The sequence below is a fragment of the Toxorhynchites rutilus genome, chromosome 3, assembly GCF_029784135.1.
Source record: "Toxorhynchites rutilus septentrionalis strain SRP chromosome 3, ASM2978413v1, whole genome shotgun sequence".
NCBI classification, from domain to species: Eukaryota; Metazoa; Arthropoda; class Insecta; order Diptera; family Culicidae; genus Toxorhynchites; species Toxorhynchites rutilus.
The window spans coordinates 241,247,449-241,266,900 of NC_073746.1; the positions used below are offsets into that span (position 1 = coordinate 241,247,449).

Genomic DNA, 19,452 nt, shown 5'->3' on the forward strand with positions numbered 1-19,452 from the left:
ACGTCCTTATTATTCAATATTTTTAGTTTAGAAACCTTTAAAATACAACTCCAACCACACTCTAAACACGCCTCAAGAGAATCCTACTCATGACCAAATCTCAAATGGTATCAGAAGTCGTGAAAAACCCATGTATTTTTAGTCTTGCAGGTCGGGATTCCCTCTAAAGAAAGGAGTTTCTCTATATCTTCTACGTGAGCAAATATTGCACCATGGTTCCATTCATTTTAAATGTTATTCTGCACTTTTCTTTATACAAAACAATTACAATTGATTTATCGGCGATATTTTCTCGAGGAAATTGAAACCGGAACTTACTCTATTACGTTATAATAGCAATTACCACTGTATAGCATCTCTAGTGGGAACGTTCTACAAAAAGCACTAATCCAATTATTTTTTACGTGCTACGAAAAGTGTCACAAATAGGACCGATGCAAAACGTTGTACACTAAATTAGGGGTTATTTTAATCAAATCAACTATTTACAAAAGATACAGCCAACAATATAACCAAATTACCACTATACAGTATTTACCGAAAAAGTTGCGCTAAAGAACACCAATTTCGGCAGTATATGGGAACATCTCATAATGTTAGCCACTCTTAATTTATCACCCATAATAATAATACAACAATTTTCACGTACGCGAATTAATACAACTAGAAAATTTTGAGATCATGAAGTTCAATACGTTTCTCATCAATGGCATAGTTGAGCATTGAACAATGAAACCTACTGGAACCTCATGTGTTAAATATAGTCCCTAATTTCTAGCAAAAAATGGCCGAATGTCACCATAAATATGTTGATTTTGTAGATTTTCATAACAAAAGAATCAGTACTGCATTCACTCGATACCCATTGGCTTACAGTAAGCAAGGATGATCGAATTCTCTTCCCACTTGGTTACACGGGTGGAGAATTCAAGTTTCCTTCAAGCGCCAGCAACGAGCAAATGTTCAACTAGAATCTAAATTAAAACAAATAAAGTTGTTAGTAAAACACAAACGCATTCTCATTCCTTCACACGGCTCTGTTATTAGAAAATATAATCTGCTCATTCTCTCACTAAAAAATTGCATTCGGTGAGTGCATTCAAGAGTTCTGCTATCCACCTACTTCATATGTAAATTTCTACTCTGCATTCATCACCTGGGCAGGTGGTACTACAAGAAAAAAAGAAAATAATTACAAAAATATACACTAGCGCATTAATAAATTAATTGAAGTAAAGTGATGATACATATGTCTAGAAAAAGAACGCCAGAAGGAACAAACGATTAACGGAGTGAGCATGAAAAATTTTGCCGGTGGTTGGATTCGCTTATCTCTTTCTAGAATTGGAAGCATCTCTGTGTGGATGTGTGTGTGTGTTTGTATAGCGGAGAGAAAATCGTATCCCTCATGCGCTCTTAGCATATTTATCGAATATTGGTAAATAAATTTAGAACACTCTTATTCTCCTTTTGGCTCCTCGCCTTGCTGAACACATTCCAGAAACGTAGCGTCTCGTCACCTGCGCCGGTGACGATCGCTTCACCATCCGGGCTCAACGCCAGATACAGTACTCTATAGGAATGTCCTGTCAGTTTCGCCACTTGCGTAAGAGATGGATATTTCCAAACTAGTATCTGGTTCTGAGAGTACCCATGGGTGGACACCAATTCTGATGAGTGTTTCGACCAGGCAAGGTTGCACACCTGCGAACCAGTGTCCACGCATTGCATTGGTTGCCCGGTCAGGGTGTTCCAGAAGCGTATACAACGATCTGCCGTACCGCCTCCACTAGCAAGCAGCCCATGATGATGAGGTGACCAAGCTATTGCTTTCACAGCGGCCATGTGCTCCGAGTACGATTGTACCGGATTGGAAGAATGCTGATTCCATACGTACAACCTGTTATCGTTACCGCCACTGGCAAGATACTGATTGTCAGGGGACCATTTGAGGCCGCAAACTTCCTGACGATGGCCAACCAAGCGACGTTCCGATACCTGAGCGGGAGTGCGTGTGTCCCTTTGCATAATCAGACGATCTCGAGACCCGCTCGACAGGACATCACTGTTCCAAGCTAGAGCTCCTACACGGGCAGAATGCCCTTGCAATTTGTTGACCTGTAATAGAAGTGAGAGAAGGAAAAAAAATGAGAAAACATTCAGCAGTGGGTCACGCACTTTTTTGCACCGTTACTTCGCTGACGATTCCTCGGGAGATGTGCACAAAAAAAAGGATGGTTATGATTCGAACGAGGTGTCATGCTGTATTCATGGCACGTTTCGCAATGATCGGGTGCGTTCGAAGTGATTTTTTTGCAAACACCGGAATGGTGTCATCATTACGGTGCGTAAAATCATGAAGTGGCTCTAGTGTTTGCGTTGCTTGTCATTAGCTTATAGAGCTCACATTTCTGCCGAGTGGACAAACAGAAAAGGGGAACGTTTTTTTTGTGCGGCCTTCTGTTTCAACAACGTGACAAAATTTGGAGCATGGGGATATGGTGTTGAGGTTTGCCAAAGTCATTAAAAAGTTGATTTTTTTTCATTTTGATCGAAAGGCAATTGCGACGCGTACAGTGGCAAGGTCGAATAAATGCTTCCACCTATATTTGTTTGTGAATTTTATATACTCCTGCGATAGATTTGAATATTATTTTATTTTTCTGTGTTTTTAAGACTATTTCAAACATAATTGATAAAAGACGGGTGGGTAATGTCGGGGACATAACCGGAGTGACGTAGGACTATACAAAGGGGACAGCTTTTTCTAAATATATATTTTAAATATATTGTTTTTTTCTGAAGGCTTTGTCCTTATTAAATGTTCAACGCCGGGCATCTTTTGGCGTATACACATATCGTACAATCAAAATGATGGCTGTGATAGGGAATGCATAGGTAGTCATCAGCTCATTCACTATCATATATTTCACTATTGAGCACATTACCGTACCTTAAACTGTGGTTTCGGAGGCGAATGAATTGTAAGATTTGTAGTCTCTGCAAACAAAGTAAATAAAAATGAAAAAGAACTGAGGTTTTGGAGACGAACTCACGATCTGTCGAGAAATAAACGAGCTATAAGCGTTCTGAAAAACCAACAGTAAATACAGGGACGGATGACCTTCGGATTAAAGTCCTTTAAAATAAGAACAGAGCAGCAGGAAATACATAGCTCATCATGTTGCTCCTTAGTTATTTTTCTATATAATGCAGATGTAACGTCAGTCAATTTTCAACATCAGTTATCAACCAAAGAAAGCAGTTCTTGCTATTGAGAAAATTCGTTAATGCAATCATGCATACAATGTGTTGTAATTTGAAGCCACTTTTAATTCGGAAACCATATATGGGTTTGTGAAAACTGAATGATCAATTTAAAAGACCCTAAGCACCATGATCTCAAAAACAAGCATAAACAAAATAATTCAGTTCATATTATATGTCATATTATGTCACTTTAGAATGCATTGGTATTGTGAATAACTTTTAATAACTCTTCTTTGAAAGGGTCAATGGCCCTGAAAAGCGCCGTGTTTTACGGTGGCTGGTTTTGCCACCAAAGCAGTCTGTATAAACAAACTTTTTCCTTCTTCTACCTGCTGCCGTTTTGCGATTGCGTTTGTCACTCGCTGGAACTAGTTGTTGCCACCGAACCGAATGTGGTATGTTCTGTAGACGGGTTTTCTTATTGTCGTGAGCAGCTTTGCAAGCCAACTCGAGCACTCCGGCGGCCGAAACTCTATGACCGCTGTTAGGTATACTGGTGCTCCGGCACCAATCCGTTCGGCCTAGTTACCCTTGCGGAGCAGTCAGTGAATGCGACCAACAGGGAACTGCAAACCTGCACGATTCAAGTGGGACTTTGCCTTTCCCTTAACTTGTCCTCCTTTGTCACGTCCACACGTCCACGTTGCTGCTTGTGTTGCTTTGTTGATGTTATGCGATGCGATGTGAAACGATGCCATACAACCACACTGATTTACGGTTTCAAAGAGAATGATATATTTTTCAGCGGGTCCGCGCGTTTTGTACTTTAGCGGTACACGCTCACAGGATAGAGACAAATCAGCAGACTCAGCCAAAGGGGCGAGTCCAACGGGGCGACGAACGAATGAGCGTTAAAAGGCAGCGATGGCAAAAAAATATATTCATTACGATTTGTTCGCTCGTTGGATTCACATACAGTATTTCTAACAAACACGAAGGCACCGAAGACTAGTGGAATAGTGGAAAAGCCGCCAAAAAGATCGGCACGGCGCAGAAGAATATCTCGGAAACCGACAAGAAGAAGGAGAAGGAATCATATGCTATCTACATCATAAGGTGCTGAATTAGGATCATTCCGACATCGGTTTCTCATCGAAGGCGATGAGCGTCATGAGCTTCGTCAATGCATCTTTGAGCGTATCGTAGCGGAAGCCTCGCGTCTGACCCACTACAATAAGCGGTTAACCATTACGGCGTGGGAAGATCGCAATCAGTCTGTTGCTGCCCGGTGAACTTGCATGCGGTTTCCGAAGGTACCAAAGCGGTGAAGAAGTATACTTGCACCAAATAAAGATTCGTAAGCAAACCCAAAAAGGGTCCTTTACAGGACCACAAAATCATGTTTAATCTAAAGAGTTTATTGTTTTGTTATCACTCGATATCCTCATCATGTTCGGATAAACCTGTTTAGCGATTTCGTTTGCCACTCGCCACAGGATTCACAGTTGGAAAATTTCTTCCCATCCAGCTTGGGACATGTTGTACTGTAAATTATATTTAATGCGATATGCCGAAGCACCACTCAGTGTCGCATTGGAGGCGATTTTAGCCTGTAATTGAACATTTGCGATGACAGTGGTACAGCTTTCACAGTTGCAGAATTTCTTCCCATCCAGCTTGGAACATGTTGGGTCATAATTTGGCCCCCAACTCTATGTTTACAAAAATGTCCAACTAAATATGTCACATTACAGGTCCGTCCAATTAGCTAAATGTCGAACTAAATGTAAATTACTGTACTTTCAATCTGGAAGCAATTTAATTGGTGAAAATTGAATAATCGAGAAAGTCCCCAACCATCAATAAGCTCAGCACAACTGCCAAATTCTCATACTCATCATATCCTGGCAACAATTTATGAAAAAATCAATTTGTGTTCAATTATTATTTTGGATAATATTTGCATTCTAAAATTAAACTGTATTTCGTAAACTCTTTTTTGAAAGGTTTAATAGCCCTGATAAGCGCCGTGTTTTATGGAATGGTTCCAATTTCGAAAACTTAGTACTCGTGGTTTTGAAAAAAAACCATTTCGAACGCCCTCGATGCCGCCTTGTTCTGGATTTGCCACCAAAGCAGTTTGTATAAAGAACAAACTTTTTTTCTTCTGCTACCTGCTGCTGTTTTGCGATTGTGTTTGCCACTCGCCACTCGCTGCAACTGCCCGTTGTTGTCTTGATGTCCACCGAACCGAATGTGGTCTGTTCTGAATGCGGGTTTTCTTATCGTCGCGAGCAGCTTTGCCAGCCAACTCGATCACTTCGGCGGCCGAAACTATATAACGGCGGCTAGGTGGACTGGTGCACTGGTACTAACGCGCTCGACCTAGCTACCCTTGCGGAGCAATTGGCGGATACACCTACGGGGAACTGGAGACCAACACTGTTCGAGCGGGATTTTGCCTTTCCCTTCACTTTTCCTCCTTTGTCATGTCCAGACATGGCTGCTTGTGTTGGTTTGTTGATGTGTTGTGATGCGAAACGATGTGGTGTACGGTTTGGATGAGAATGATCGTTAAGTCAGCGGAGCGGGGATTTTTAAGCTGAATGGTTGGCTCGAGAATTATGCATGTGTGAGATTGCGACCAATGTTTCGTTAATATTTTTTCTTTTTCCTTTCCAATCGTGTTTCGTTGTATTTCGCTGCTGTTTTAGTTGCCCGTTTTAGTCGGTACGATTTGAGGAGCACAAAATGGACCAATCAAAAATGGGCACATAGTGCATTTGGACAATGCTTGATATTTCACAATTATTCAATTGTTTATCTCAAGAAAAATGAAATGTTATTCGTTATGATAGATGCGTAGATATATTTCCTATCAATTGATGCAACCTTGCGATCTATTGAGAAATGCTCGAGTTATAAGCGTTCCAAATCTTGCATTTTTTCCTACTTGTTCAGTGATTTTCATTTCACCCCCTATATCTTCCGATTAGACGTAGTCCTACGTCAAAAACCAAACCTCAAATAGCCCTTGTTTTGAATGTTGTCTGTTGTTGAATACCGATAAACACTAGTGAATTTTCACTTCATCCATTTCTTTGTTATATATTTATGTTTATAGGTACACATTTCGGTACAATCGGTATGTATTATCGGTGTTTTCGCCGGATCGTTGCCTCTGAATTTGAGCTTGTGAAAGCTTTACCTATTATATATGTTATCATCCGCTATGATTCCTTGCGAAAATTATCACAATTTTCTCCGTTTACCTTATATACTGTACCGTTCCCAATTTCTAACATTCAAATGAAATGGTTCTTCGGATGTTGTTCCTACAGTTGAGTGGTTCGGTTCATTTAATTCATCGTCATTTTGTATTCTTTCGATTTTCTCTCTTTTAGTCAACTCATTGTGACCAATTCGTTTTCAATTCTAAGTCCATATTCTTTGAAAACATTCGCGCGAGGAGAGGCACATCTCATTTTTGTCCTTACTACCCTACTACAAGTGTGTTGCGCACACGTTCATAACAGACACGTGACACTTGTGTGATGCGCGCATCATCTTACACACATCAAATTCTAGCGCTCCATTTTATCGTCGGTCGTTCTAAGCAACGCATCATGCAAACAGAGGCGAATGAACTGCAAAGTTTAAGGCCTTTAAAAAAGAAAGAATGAATCAATAAACCCATACCAACCGTCAATCTTCAAAATGCAACGCGGTGCTGATGTGCAACAAGTTTTCTGCACTCAATTGAACCCTCACTCCTTGTACACACATAAGCTCTGGCGAATGAACACGCACCGAAACGTAGATGAAATGTTTTGTTGTCAACACCGTTCGCAATGTTCAAACAACGTTATTGCACCGTGTATATATCGTGTTGACCCTATAATGATGTTGGTTTGTCCGATTTTGGGTGTGTTCACGACACTAGTAAATGTAAATCATTTTTTCTTCATAAAAATTACATTTAATCAAGACGAGTTTTGGTTTGTCGAAAAGCCCCAAGTCTCTAGTTTCTAATAATAGCATAAGGCGTTCAAATTACTCAAATTTTTATGTTTTTCGACGATTTTCGCCAAACAGAAATTGAATCGTTTGTTTGAGAAACCGCATAAACGTCGATTTTATCAAAATTGACTTTTTGGCAGTTTTTGATTTATTGAGGGTATCAACATTGATTTTTATGCTTTCGCTTTTATGGCCGATTAGTTACAAAGAGGAGAATGTTACAGTTGCACATTCATTTCCTCACCCGTTGTAGAAGGAAAAACTTTATGCCAAAATTAATCAGCAATCACCAATAAAGTAAGTGAAAAGGAAGCCAATAGTGCTAAGGAAATCTGGTTTGCCGAAGAAATTAAGTTTAAACACAAGCAGTTGTTTATGGCAGAAGGCCAATTATATCCTCTCCATATGCAATTACTGAAAGAAAGCGGGTACCATTCTACCGCCGAGTGTATGGTGCATAAGTGTGAAGAAGGGAAGAAGGAATGCTGGCAAAAAGTTCTTAGTAGTTTAATTCGGAACTTAGAGAAACGTGTGGCGAAAACGAAGCAACGACACCGCTAAAAATTGCGCTCTCTTGAAGACGCACAGGGTCTGAGAGAAACGAGTAGCCCGCCGCAAGCGGTCGATAGGACAGTGTGCTCCTCTTGCTGACATAGTCAATAATATCGAAAGTGCTATCCAGTTTGACCAACAAGGGTATAAATCGGCAACTCCATCATAATGTTCAGCAATGTATCTCACGAGCAGCCGACAAGCAGAACACCAACATTGAACATCTTACTTTTGATACTTGGTGCATGATCAGAATGTTGAAAAGTCGTGATATTATCTACTTTCGTACCGATAAGGGGAATGCTCTGGTGATCATGGATAAGCAGGATTACAATTCACGTGTCCTTAACATGATCGATGTTGGTCCATATGAAGAAAATAAATTTAAAACGGGAAACAAAAAGATCCCCTAAACGACATGATCGAGGAAAAAAAACTCGGTGAGACATAGAGCCTGATCACGAACGTCACTTCACGGTGAAAACGAAATGATTTGTATGCACGGTTATATGCACTTCATTTCGTGAAGTGATGTTCGTGATCAGGCCCATAGTGTAGACGGTTGATGGGTGAGGACAAACTCGAACGAAAATTTTATGTTCCCAACCCGATGGTGGCACAACTGTATTGTTTACCGAAGATACACAAAAATCCTGTTGGAACGCGGCCTATCTTTTCAAACATCCGAACGCCCACTGAAAAAATGGGTGGTTGATGGAGGAGATGATGAAACAAGAGAAGAAGCATTAAAACGGGAGAAGCATTAAAAATTCCATGCCAGCTTGAAGGATTTAAGGAAGACGCGGGAAATTTAAGTATCGTTCAACGTTGCCTTTTCCTAGCGTACCATCGTAGAAGCTTTAAAAAGCCTACGCCGACACTTAGAACAAAGTCGTACGCTACATCATTACTTCGAGGCTTACCTTCTTGCTGCCGAAATGTGTATGAAGCTGAATTTTTTCACATTCAAAGGAAAAAATTACAGGCAAACGTGTGAGTAAGGCATGGGTAGCCAGTCTTCGTCTTTCCTAGTAAACGTCTTCATGAGTGACTTTGAGGTTGAGATTGCAAAAGATTAACTTTTCCCTCGAACATGGATACGATATGTTGATGATATTTTCACAAAGAACGCTACCTAGACCGAACGCTTGTCAGCTAAACTGTCATGGAAAAAGAAGAGTTTGCCAAAGAGAAAGAACAGATTTACAAAGCGGCCACAGTCAATGGCTATGAAAAGGAAATTGTCGAGAAGATTTTTCGAAAACACAAACACAAGAAATACACACCAGACAGCACAACACTACAACCGGAGATGGAAGACATAAAAAGAATAACTGTACCTTTCTACCCCAAAATCTCGAATCCCATCGAAAACCAGCTCAAACGACAAGAACTACACATAGTGTACAAAAGTGGGAATACACTTGATGATTTATTGTGTAACCTGAAGGACAAGATTTCTCCCGATGAGAAATCCGGGATCTATGAACTACCGTGCCCAGATTGCTCCGCTGTATACATCGGGGAGCATAGAGAACAACAAATCGAATGAATCAGTAGTAGCGGTACACACCACCAGCCTCGACCATAAAATCGATTGGACAAAAGCAGAACTGATTAAATATGTGCAAAAATCTTCACAGCTTAACGCATGGGAATCAATGTTCATCAGCAACCCATTACATCGCGCTTGTACAACTTGACGGAGCTGAGAATTCAGTGACTTATCTTTTGATCTCGTTTGTCGTTATCTTAGATCTCGTTTGTTTGAGAAACCCCTAAAGTCCATCAACTTCAAAGCGTTATATTTTGAGCTTACCCATTAGCGACCAAGCTGTAAAAATTATTTTTTTAACAAAATCCATTGGTTTTTTTTCTATTATAGTGACTTTCAACACATTTTGTCTGGTTCATCACTTCTACTTCCATTTTTGGAAGAATGTCGGGAGTGAGAATTGATTTCGTGACCTTTTGCGTGAGAGGTATGGATGTTACCACTACACCAGATCGCCTCCACCCAACCATTGGTGTAATTTTGATTATTGGCGTTACAGAAACCCCAATCTTCAAGAACTTGTCAAAACTAGCTCATTGGTGATGATTTCAACACTTTTGGCCACATCAGGATAATCCGGATGATCTCCGGATGACCTGCAGATCCAAAATTAGATCTTATCCCAATGCTATGTTTTCTGAATTTCCGATACTTTAAACCTTTTCCAAACTAATGTTTGAGGAAATTTTTCAACAAAGCATATCATAACGTTCTGTGACTTTTGTACCAGTACTGGGTTTTAAAATAATTCGATATAAATTAAACAAAAAAATTCGGAAATATTTACATTTTTCTGAAAATCGTGATCAGTTTTCCCCTGGTTTACGGTACCAAGGGAAGTAATTCAAACGGCAATACGTATAATTTTATTATTATTGCGATCTACTGGTAGCAAAGTACATTATATCTATGAAAAAGAAGTATTTCCTCTTCATTTTTCTCAATTTAATCTTCAATCGTACCAACAACGCCATATTATTTCCGCTAATGATTCTCATACCTCGAGGTAATTAATAAATATAAAACTCTACATGGGCGTATTTTTTATGAAAAAAAATCATTCAAACATTCTCCGATCAATAGTAAGGCTTCAAAGAAAATAATGTTTTACTTATCAATCATTTAGTAACCGATAATTTTTTTTATATGCGTTTTTCCTTTAGTTTAAACAATATTTTAAAGTTGGATATTAAATTCATTTTTCTAATAGTTCGTTAATACAGTCAACGTTGGTAGACCGCGACCTGACATTTGAACGATTAGTTTTTTTAAAGTTATTTTAACACTCCTATACTCGCGCATTGGTCTGTCAGACCGAGAAATCAATAATTCGTTCATTTCTCAGAATATATCAACACTACAACTTTGCGATTCTCTCTAGCTTTGTTATTCGTCGTTCGTCATCGTTTAGCGCATAGCATGTGTTGGTACAAAGGGGATGTATGCCACTTATTTAACACTTTCGGTCTGACACACCGACGCGAGTATAGGAGTAACTTTTTTGGACCTTTTTTCATATACTAGAATATTGTTGAATGAAGTGTATACATTATGTTAGTGGCGCGGAATATTTATTGAATATAATGCATAAGATCATTACCGGACTATTCTTATTTGATTTCAGTCCCTTTTGTAACTGAATTGAACGGATCCATATATTAACTATTCGTCGATATATTGGTCGTTAGATTCATACGTTCAAAAGCAAAATATAAATGTTTGATTTTCGTATAGTTATTCGCTAAATATAATGGTCATACATATACACACTTGTGAAAGAATTTCACTAGTGGAAGATTTGTAAACAGTAAACTATAAACTAATCGGTGACTTATGGTAATTTTTAACAATTACAATTTCGGGGATATTTTTTTATAATGGACAATATCAACAAGAAAACAAGAAAAAGAATAGGAAGTTCCTAGAAATCCTTTCACATTTTTTTATGCCCCATCTAAAAAAAAGGCATTAATTCTTAGTTTACCAAGAATGCAGAGACAAAGAATATTACAAGTATGCAAACTTTATATTCCAGAACCTTCTGGTAATTATCTAGAAGTACATTCTTCTCTTCGATAACACGCAACAACTGCATGAGATGTAAAAAATATGTTTGTTTCGAGCATGCAGTTAACCACAATCGATTAATACGTTTTTATTTTATTTTATAGCTCTTTATACTTCCATGAATTATATTCAGTTGCTTACTTTTTATTAATAACAGTGAAAATTTCGATTTTCGTTATTTGTGTTGGATTACCAAAAATTACTCTGTTTTGAGGAGGCTGAATTAGATGACTATGAAAACATGATAAAAAAAAGGAAACATATTTTTTGAAGTATTTTCATTCAATCATACCCTTTTCTTCAAATAAATACCAATTAAGCCTGAAAAATACACAATGGCAACATTACAGAGAAGTTCAATTTTCGGTCTGTGACACCGTGCGCGAGTATACGTGTTATGACTTAGCACGCGAGTACAGGAGGGTTAAACAAGTATATTTATTGTTTTTTGAATATAAAAGAAGAATTTGATTTTTGATTCATCCCCTCAATGTCAGAAAAAAACCTTTCTCACATAAAAAGTCATAGGTAGTCCTAGTCCTAGTCAATTTTTGTTTATCTTAAACTGGCCCTAATTAAAAAATTACACTACGTAATACGATCATGTAGCTTCCATTTGAAAGATGAGAAAATTTAATATTGAATACAGTTGTGAAACATCTAAATTAGTGAATTTAAGTGTCTTTTTTTAAGTGAAAATCTTAAAAGTTTGTAGTTTTTATGGTGTTATTCTTATTATATCTAAAAAAAATCATAATAAATTTGAATGTCTCTATCAGCCAAATTGAAGCTCTTTAACCGCTCTACAATTTGTTCTTTGATACCCAAATTTCGCTGCAATATAATTTTATACAATTCCTGATGATTCATCAATAAAAATCTTCTAAAATCACGGTTTTTACTCCACTGTACATATAATAGCCAATTAACTTTCACTTCAACGTTAAAATATTTCATATTCCCTTAAAATGAGTCATGTTTGAAACATGAAAAACAATTGAATTGTATATAATCGAGTCTAAAATTGTATATAATCGAGTCAGACCTTTATTAAGTAACACACTCAGGAGAGGATGCCTCGTGGAAACTTGTTTAGAAATAAATATTTAAACGACCTCTAGTTGTAAAAATAACAAATCTGACTTGTCTCATGTCTGTGTATTCATAAATTACGTAGAACATACGAAATATGAATGATTCTTATTTTTTGAATTTATCATCATTCATTCATACAGCAATTATTGACAAATAACGTCCGGTATCTGCAGCAAACATTAAAAAGTAGGCTATTTTCACTGCTTTTTCAGTTTACCCCTGGGTTGAAAAAAAATGGGGTGAGTTGAATGCACAAAGCTATACGGAAAAAGATTTTTCAGTTTAGTTTTCAAAACCACTACACTTTCCATTATCCTTATTAGCTTACCTGCATGTAATTCTGGCGATATGCTTCTCAATTCCGTGAATAGTTTCATTAAAATTTAAACAACATGATTTTTTGTTTGAATCTAAGCGGGTAAAATTTTAAAAATTAAACCATTTCAAATGGTAATTTTGAATTTCTCACCACCTTCGAGCCATATTATAAATTAGAAAGAAAATGGGCAGGAATGCTCATTTGCTCCAAATTTGAGCACCCTTGAGTCATAATGGGCTCATAACGGGTTCATAACGACGAACTGAAAAGAAAATCCTTCTCACAACGAAAAATAATTGAGTTTTTCTAAAACTCACATGAATCGGATCTGGTAGGCTTGCATACATTTCTATTTATTAGGTTTTTATGGCAATTGTCTTAAAAAAAATTACTTCAATTTACTCACTTCTTACAGAAGAGAATGATTATTCTACCGAACATTTAACATACGCAGTGAAAGTTCTGTCCCATAATAGCGATCAGATTACAGAACACAATGCTCTCAATTGGTGAAGGAATTACCCTCTCCATTTGACACCGAAACTGCTTTGAAATGATTGTTTTCATGCCTCAAAAAACGTACATAAAATCAACCATTCTATCTAACTATAAGCTACACGGTAGCGCTGACTAGCACACACAACCGGCTCATTTGAATTCTATTTAGTCACGCCCAATTAAGACCATTTCAAGCTCCCGTGCATCTGATAAGTGAGTGACCTTGGAGGCGAATGAACTGCAAAGTTTAAAGCCTCTTAAAAACAAAGAAACGAGAAACGTGATAAGTGAGTTTTTGCGGAATGCTACGGTATCACTGCAGCGGCTATGACGAGCGTCGCCAGTCCAGCACTCAAGCCTAAAAATTGCTTCAAAGTTCGCCACGGGCCATATGTTGGTGTTGATGAAATGTAAATATATTAAGAGCAAATAATGGAAATTAAAAAATCAGTTTGCATCCACTTCATTTATGCAATGTTTATTTAAGGGCGGTAGAAGAAACAGACACTGTAAATGCTTGCTTCTCTAAAGTAGCAGTAAGTGTGTCGATGCTTCAAAGATCTTTCGAGCTACTTCATAATTTAGACTGCTCAAAATGTTTACACAATTTATGATCAACCGAAGTAGAATGTGAGTTTCTCCATTTTTACTCGAGAATGTTTGAGGGTGACAAATAGTCAATATTAGCACACTCTCCGAATGTATATTGCTCTTTTGCTGAGCGGTTTCAGAACGTACCTGTTTGCTAGCTGCCACGTCCCACACGGTGACGTAGCCATGATGTGTGCCCACCGCAAGCTGATGCCCTCTTTCGCTCCACGATACCGAGGTGACGGTGTTTGCATCGGAGCTCAAATCGCACAGCCTTGTCACCTGCAAATGTACATTAATAGATTATTGCGACACTCGTGGCGTAACTTCGGCGGTGCTGCCGCTGATAAGCGGGTGTTACTCACCTGACTTGTGCAAGCGCTCCATAGGTAAACACAACTTCCCAGTCCCACCGCCAGCACATTCTGGGCCGACCAGTCCACCAGGTTCAGATAAAAGTCGTCTTGCAGCTCGGGAGCATCGAGCACTTTGAACGGGATCTTCGAGATTTTACGGGTGGCTTTGCGTGGCGAGCGCAGCAATTTCTGGCTTTTGATGCTGACCGGCGACAACGAGTACGGGCACTGTTCGTTGTAGTCCTGGAATAAAAAAAGAAGAAAAAATTTCAATTGATAATCTTGTTATTGTCACATTTAGAGGTCGATGCACTGACGATGGATGAAGAGAGGTGATGTGTCAAATGCATTTCAATTGATAAGACAAATGATGCATTGAAAGGCAAATGCGTTGATTGGTACAGCTATTGTGCAGCAGTAAGCTAAGCCCCGAGATGATCTGCATGGCGCCGTTGCATTTATGGATGATTCGCACCTACCATTCACCGAGTCGAGAACGGAAATGGTAGATTTTTTCCATACCAAACTAAGTATGACAATAAAAATATGTACACGTATGCGCAACAATAAAAACAAAATTACGCACATTTGGATCGTTGACTTGCATTCGATCGAGTCCCTACACGGGTTTAATGCTGATTCAAAATTCCAAAAGTCGAGCTAAATGACAAAAAGTGCAACGACATCGATCATTTCAGTAACCCCAACCGTTCGGTCATTGGCACTAAGCTGGAACATCGTCATGTGTGTGCACACAGTTCAATGTTTTTCATTGTAATGTACTGCAGTTTCGTGTTTTGTTCTACTTAGTGGTGCCTGTTCGAACGAGAGTAATAAATAATGAATGTTTTGGCACTTTTCATAGAATTATACTGTGCAATTCTACTGTCGAAGGGAGGACACATGCTCGTAATTTCGCGTCGTTTGCAATTTCTACACTTTTCGTGTGTTAGCTGTGGTCATGGTTAGCAGTGAATGACTCTTTTCCGTTTTTTCAACTGATTGAAGTTCAATACTTCGGCATAGGTTTTCTTGTCTTACAGTTTAATAAAAATCATCTAGTTTATAATTCTGGTGTTGCAACAACCATAATAGAATTCTCCGGAAGCAGGCGAGAGACAATCCAGCTTTGATGAATAAGTATAATTGGCCGTGACTTCTGCTGCTATCGTCGCAGGTTGCCGACATTGACTGTTGTTAATTGAAACAGTTGAATTTGAATATCTTTGAGGTTTACGTCTACGTCTACGCTTCATGAAACAACCAGTGTTTACGAAACAAATTTCCACGACAAAAGTTCAGCCAGGTTAGGATTGAAATTATGAGTTTGTTGTTGTTATTCATGAGATGTGTGACTTTCGCTCGTCGCTGTTGACTTTTCCTGGCAATGTATATAACATTGAAAATTAAAGCTACATTACCGGTCAGGTGTGATCACAGATACTCCAAATCGGAATAGCGACTGCTGGTAACCGAAAAGTGTTTGTTAAGAGGATTTCAGAGCCCCTTGTAGTAGTAGCAAACATTCTCCCATATGCTATTTTTCACATTTACGACAACATACAACAGTATGTTGAGAATAACTATATTTAAGAGATTAAAATCAATTTCAAATCCATATAAAATTGACGAAATTTAATTATGTAAGTCTTCATGTACACCGTACTATTTCTTTCGTTATCTTACATTCGCGCGGTTAAGTGTTATGAACAGGATGAAATTTTTGGAGGTTCAGAAAACTGGAGGTTTTAAAACTTTTATTCCTGACTGCTCACGTGTGATTCATGATATATGGCTCAGCTTGTATTGCCATTTTATCATGGAATGTTTTGTATATTTATTATGAGAGTTCGTGCTATGTGAAAAATGTGTTTCGCAAACTTAGTCCATTCTAGTATTCAGCGTCGAAGCTTCATGGGCTGGTGGAAACATTGATTCGTCGTTTTTGGCGTAGGACTACGTCTTTCATTTCATCATATATATTCGACACAAAACACGACAAGCAAATATTCAGTTTTTTGATGCCTAACATATTTTTTCAGTCTGTTCATTAAAACTGTCGGTACATGGCTAGGTTTCTTTCAATATTTCAGTCGATTTTTTTTCAATGCTCGATGTTTAACATTTTTTGCCACTGTTGATAATTGAAGATTGGCAAACAAAATAGTGTATGTACAAATATCAAACCAACCTTTTCTGTCAAAAAGTGTCAAATATTTGACCTCCGGACAAACAGTGTACGGCCACCTTGAGTTCAATGTTTCGAAAAGGGAATTATTCTTATGCTTCAACAGTAAATGGTTTAGCATATTCGATGAATTTCAAAAAACACAAAACACAAATGACGGTTAAACAAATTTTGCACTGTATTTTTCGAAAAAATGGGTTACTTTTTTCATTAAACGCAATTACTGTGATAATTATTCCATGTATTCGCTGGTTTAATCAATAGTTTATTCAATACACTCAAATGATTACTAAGCCAACGGTAGTCCTACGCCAACCTCACGGTTATATCTTGGGTAGAACCTACTCATTTTTTTTTTTTTCAAAAGCGCTACTTGTATCACAGCACGCGAAACATTAGAATAATTGATCCAAATCTCTCGTTTTGGATCATTCAATTGGCCCCTAGATCATATGATTTGAAAAAAAAAGTTTTTTGTGGGGTTATGTAAAGTCTCTCGTCAATACGGATAAACCAACAACGATTGAGGCCTTGGAAGAGAATATTACCAAATCATTAGTGAGATACCTACCGAATTTCTCGAAAAAGTTGTTCAAAATAGTGGCTTTTTATGGACCACTTCAAGTGCCGTCGCGGCCAGCATTTGCATGAAATTATCGTCAAAAAGTAATAGAATAGGCTCAGATAGAAATTTCTTGCTTATTGTGTGTTTTAATTTCAAATGAATTCAAACGAATGAAAATTCCTGAGTTTTCCAGGTTGCTTTATGAATGGTACAACAATGCGTTTAATTGATTTTTGTTTCCATTTACGAGGAAATTCAGTAGAAAAAGCGATAACAATCAATATAAAAATATAATTATCATTCTATCTTAGCACACATAAGAATTAAAAAGGCAAGTTCGTCATAGCTCAACATTATTTGTAGACGAATATGTGCATTGTCATGCCTGTGAGCTCCTAGGTTAATGTTTTTTTTTGTCGTACACCGTGGGTGATGCGCGGGAATGGCAAGGCCAATGAACTGAACAATTTCGAACGATCAGCGGATTGCCATTGAGTCGCCAACACCCACATTGAATGTATTCTGATAACACCGTAAGCACTTTCAGAATAGAGAGTAAATAACATTCATGTTGAAGTATATAAAAAAAATCATTCAATCACAGATTTATTTTGCCGTGATGTGTTCTTAGAATTCGTATCTCACATGACTGAACATGGTAGGGTCATTCGAATGATCTATATTTTGGGGAAATACACAATAATTTTACGTCTACCCTAAAAAGATGCATTGTGGAACTGCTTAAAACCTGTGCGCAATTCCGCATGGAAATGTATGTAGCTTATTTCCCAGTGACAAGCTGCAAAGCGACAAGTTTATCGTGTTCTGTTTCTTGTTTCAATTTACAAAAATTTTTGAAATTTTTGATTGATGGAAATTTCATAGCGTTGGGAGAAGCATGCATTAGGGGAAGATTGATTTCTCCTGATTAATTACACAGATGATACCATAAAATTTTGAATGAAATTCGCGTTTCTTTAGAATATACAACATAGTCATTCGTTTCCCCGGTTCCATCTTCAGGATTCAGTATCAATTCTATATTTACCACTACGAAGCGACATAACAAATTCACAAGTCATATACAATATGACTCGAATTGGTGAATCTTTTTTTGTGCTTTCTACACCCCATTAGGGGAAACAGCCTCAGTTCGCCTACGTTAATCATTTCAATATAATAATGGCAAACAGCTTTATGTTCTTAGTCTAGACAAGAGACAAAAATGATGTCATGGACGTCTATCAGGAACACAAGATACCACACTTTCCGGTGGCAATTCAGACACAACTTGATAATTTTACTTCAAGCTTACGGACGAAGGCATTGAACTACGCCTTCAAGCTCCGCAAGTCCGCCTCAATTAGTAGAGTAATACAGTAGAACCTCGATTATTCACGAACGGATGATCCACGGGGCGGATTTTTCACGTAAGCAAGCTCCATAGTAAATCTATAGACCTTATCGAAATTTTGTCAGTAAGTGGTAGGGTAATGCTCTTTTATTGTGGTCCGCATTATCTGACCACTGCACAATAGCATTTAGAGCTCGACAGTTACTCTCTAGACAAAAACTGTCTTCGACAAAGTTGTTACAGATGATAGAAAGCTCATTTTCATGTTGTCAAAAATAGGGTGACCAAAATTGTCAATGAAATAAAGAATATAACTTTCTTATTTCTAAACAGAGAGGGAAATATAGTTCGACGATGTTGTAGTCTCAGTTTTTTTGAGACATCTTTGTAGAACAAAGTTTTTTTTCTATTTCTTTGAATAACCGATATTGCGCTTTTTTTGAAAGGCTGACCTTGAAAAAAAAATTTTGTTGCTTTAACCTTTATATTACAAATTCTACATGCAAACTGTTTTCGAAAGACTTTTTGAGCTTACTAATACAAACATTTTACGATGCAGAACTTGTCAATATCTTAGTCCTACTCTATGTTATTGATGTTTTTTCACCCAAAAACTCATGATTCCAATTTAAATTTACTCAAATACAAAAAATAACATAGTTGAATAGTTTGAAAATGCCAGATTATGTAGAGCGAAATATGCTCTTTCAAATGCCACCAATAATCATTGTTTATGTTTGCCCCAGAAAGAATGATAAATGAAGAAAACGTATTTTTGGGAAGAAAAATCAACAACTTTGAGCAGAGTTGAGATATTGACAAGTCCTGCATCGCAAAATGTTTGTATTAGTAAGCTATAAAAGTCTCTCGACGACAGTTTGAATGTGGAATTTGAAATATAAAAGTTGGAGCAAAGATGATGATCCTAACGCAACGCAACTAACGAAAAAAGCGCTATGTCGATTATTTCAAGAGATAGAAAAATACTTTGCTCTACAAAGTTGCTGACATTAACTGGGACTACAACATTGTCGAACTATGTATAAAGATAGGACAGTTGGATTTTTTATTTCATCTACAAT

General features: G+C 37.7%; 1 protein-coding gene across 2 annotated transcripts in view; it reads right to left on the reverse strand.

Annotated features, from left to right (window-relative positions):
• Nucleotides 1-216: 216 nt before the first annotated feature.
• LOC129776004 (fizzy-related protein homolog) overlaps nt 217-19,452 on the reverse strand; it is a 47,044-nt gene continuing 27,808 nt past the window's right edge. For both annotated transcript variants that reach the window (XM_055781360.1, XM_055781361.1), the window contains exons 4-6: nt 14,273-14,506; nt 14,055-14,189; nt 217-2,118 (exon numbers count right to left, since the gene is read on the reverse strand). In XM_055781360.1, coding sequence (XP_055637335.1) covers nt 1,426-2,118; nt 14,055-14,189; nt 14,273-14,506 — 1,062 coding nt within the window. In that variant the 3' untranslated portion in view covers nt 217-1,425. The remainder of the gene's footprint in view (nt 2,119-14,054; nt 14,190-14,272; nt 14,507-19,452) is intronic.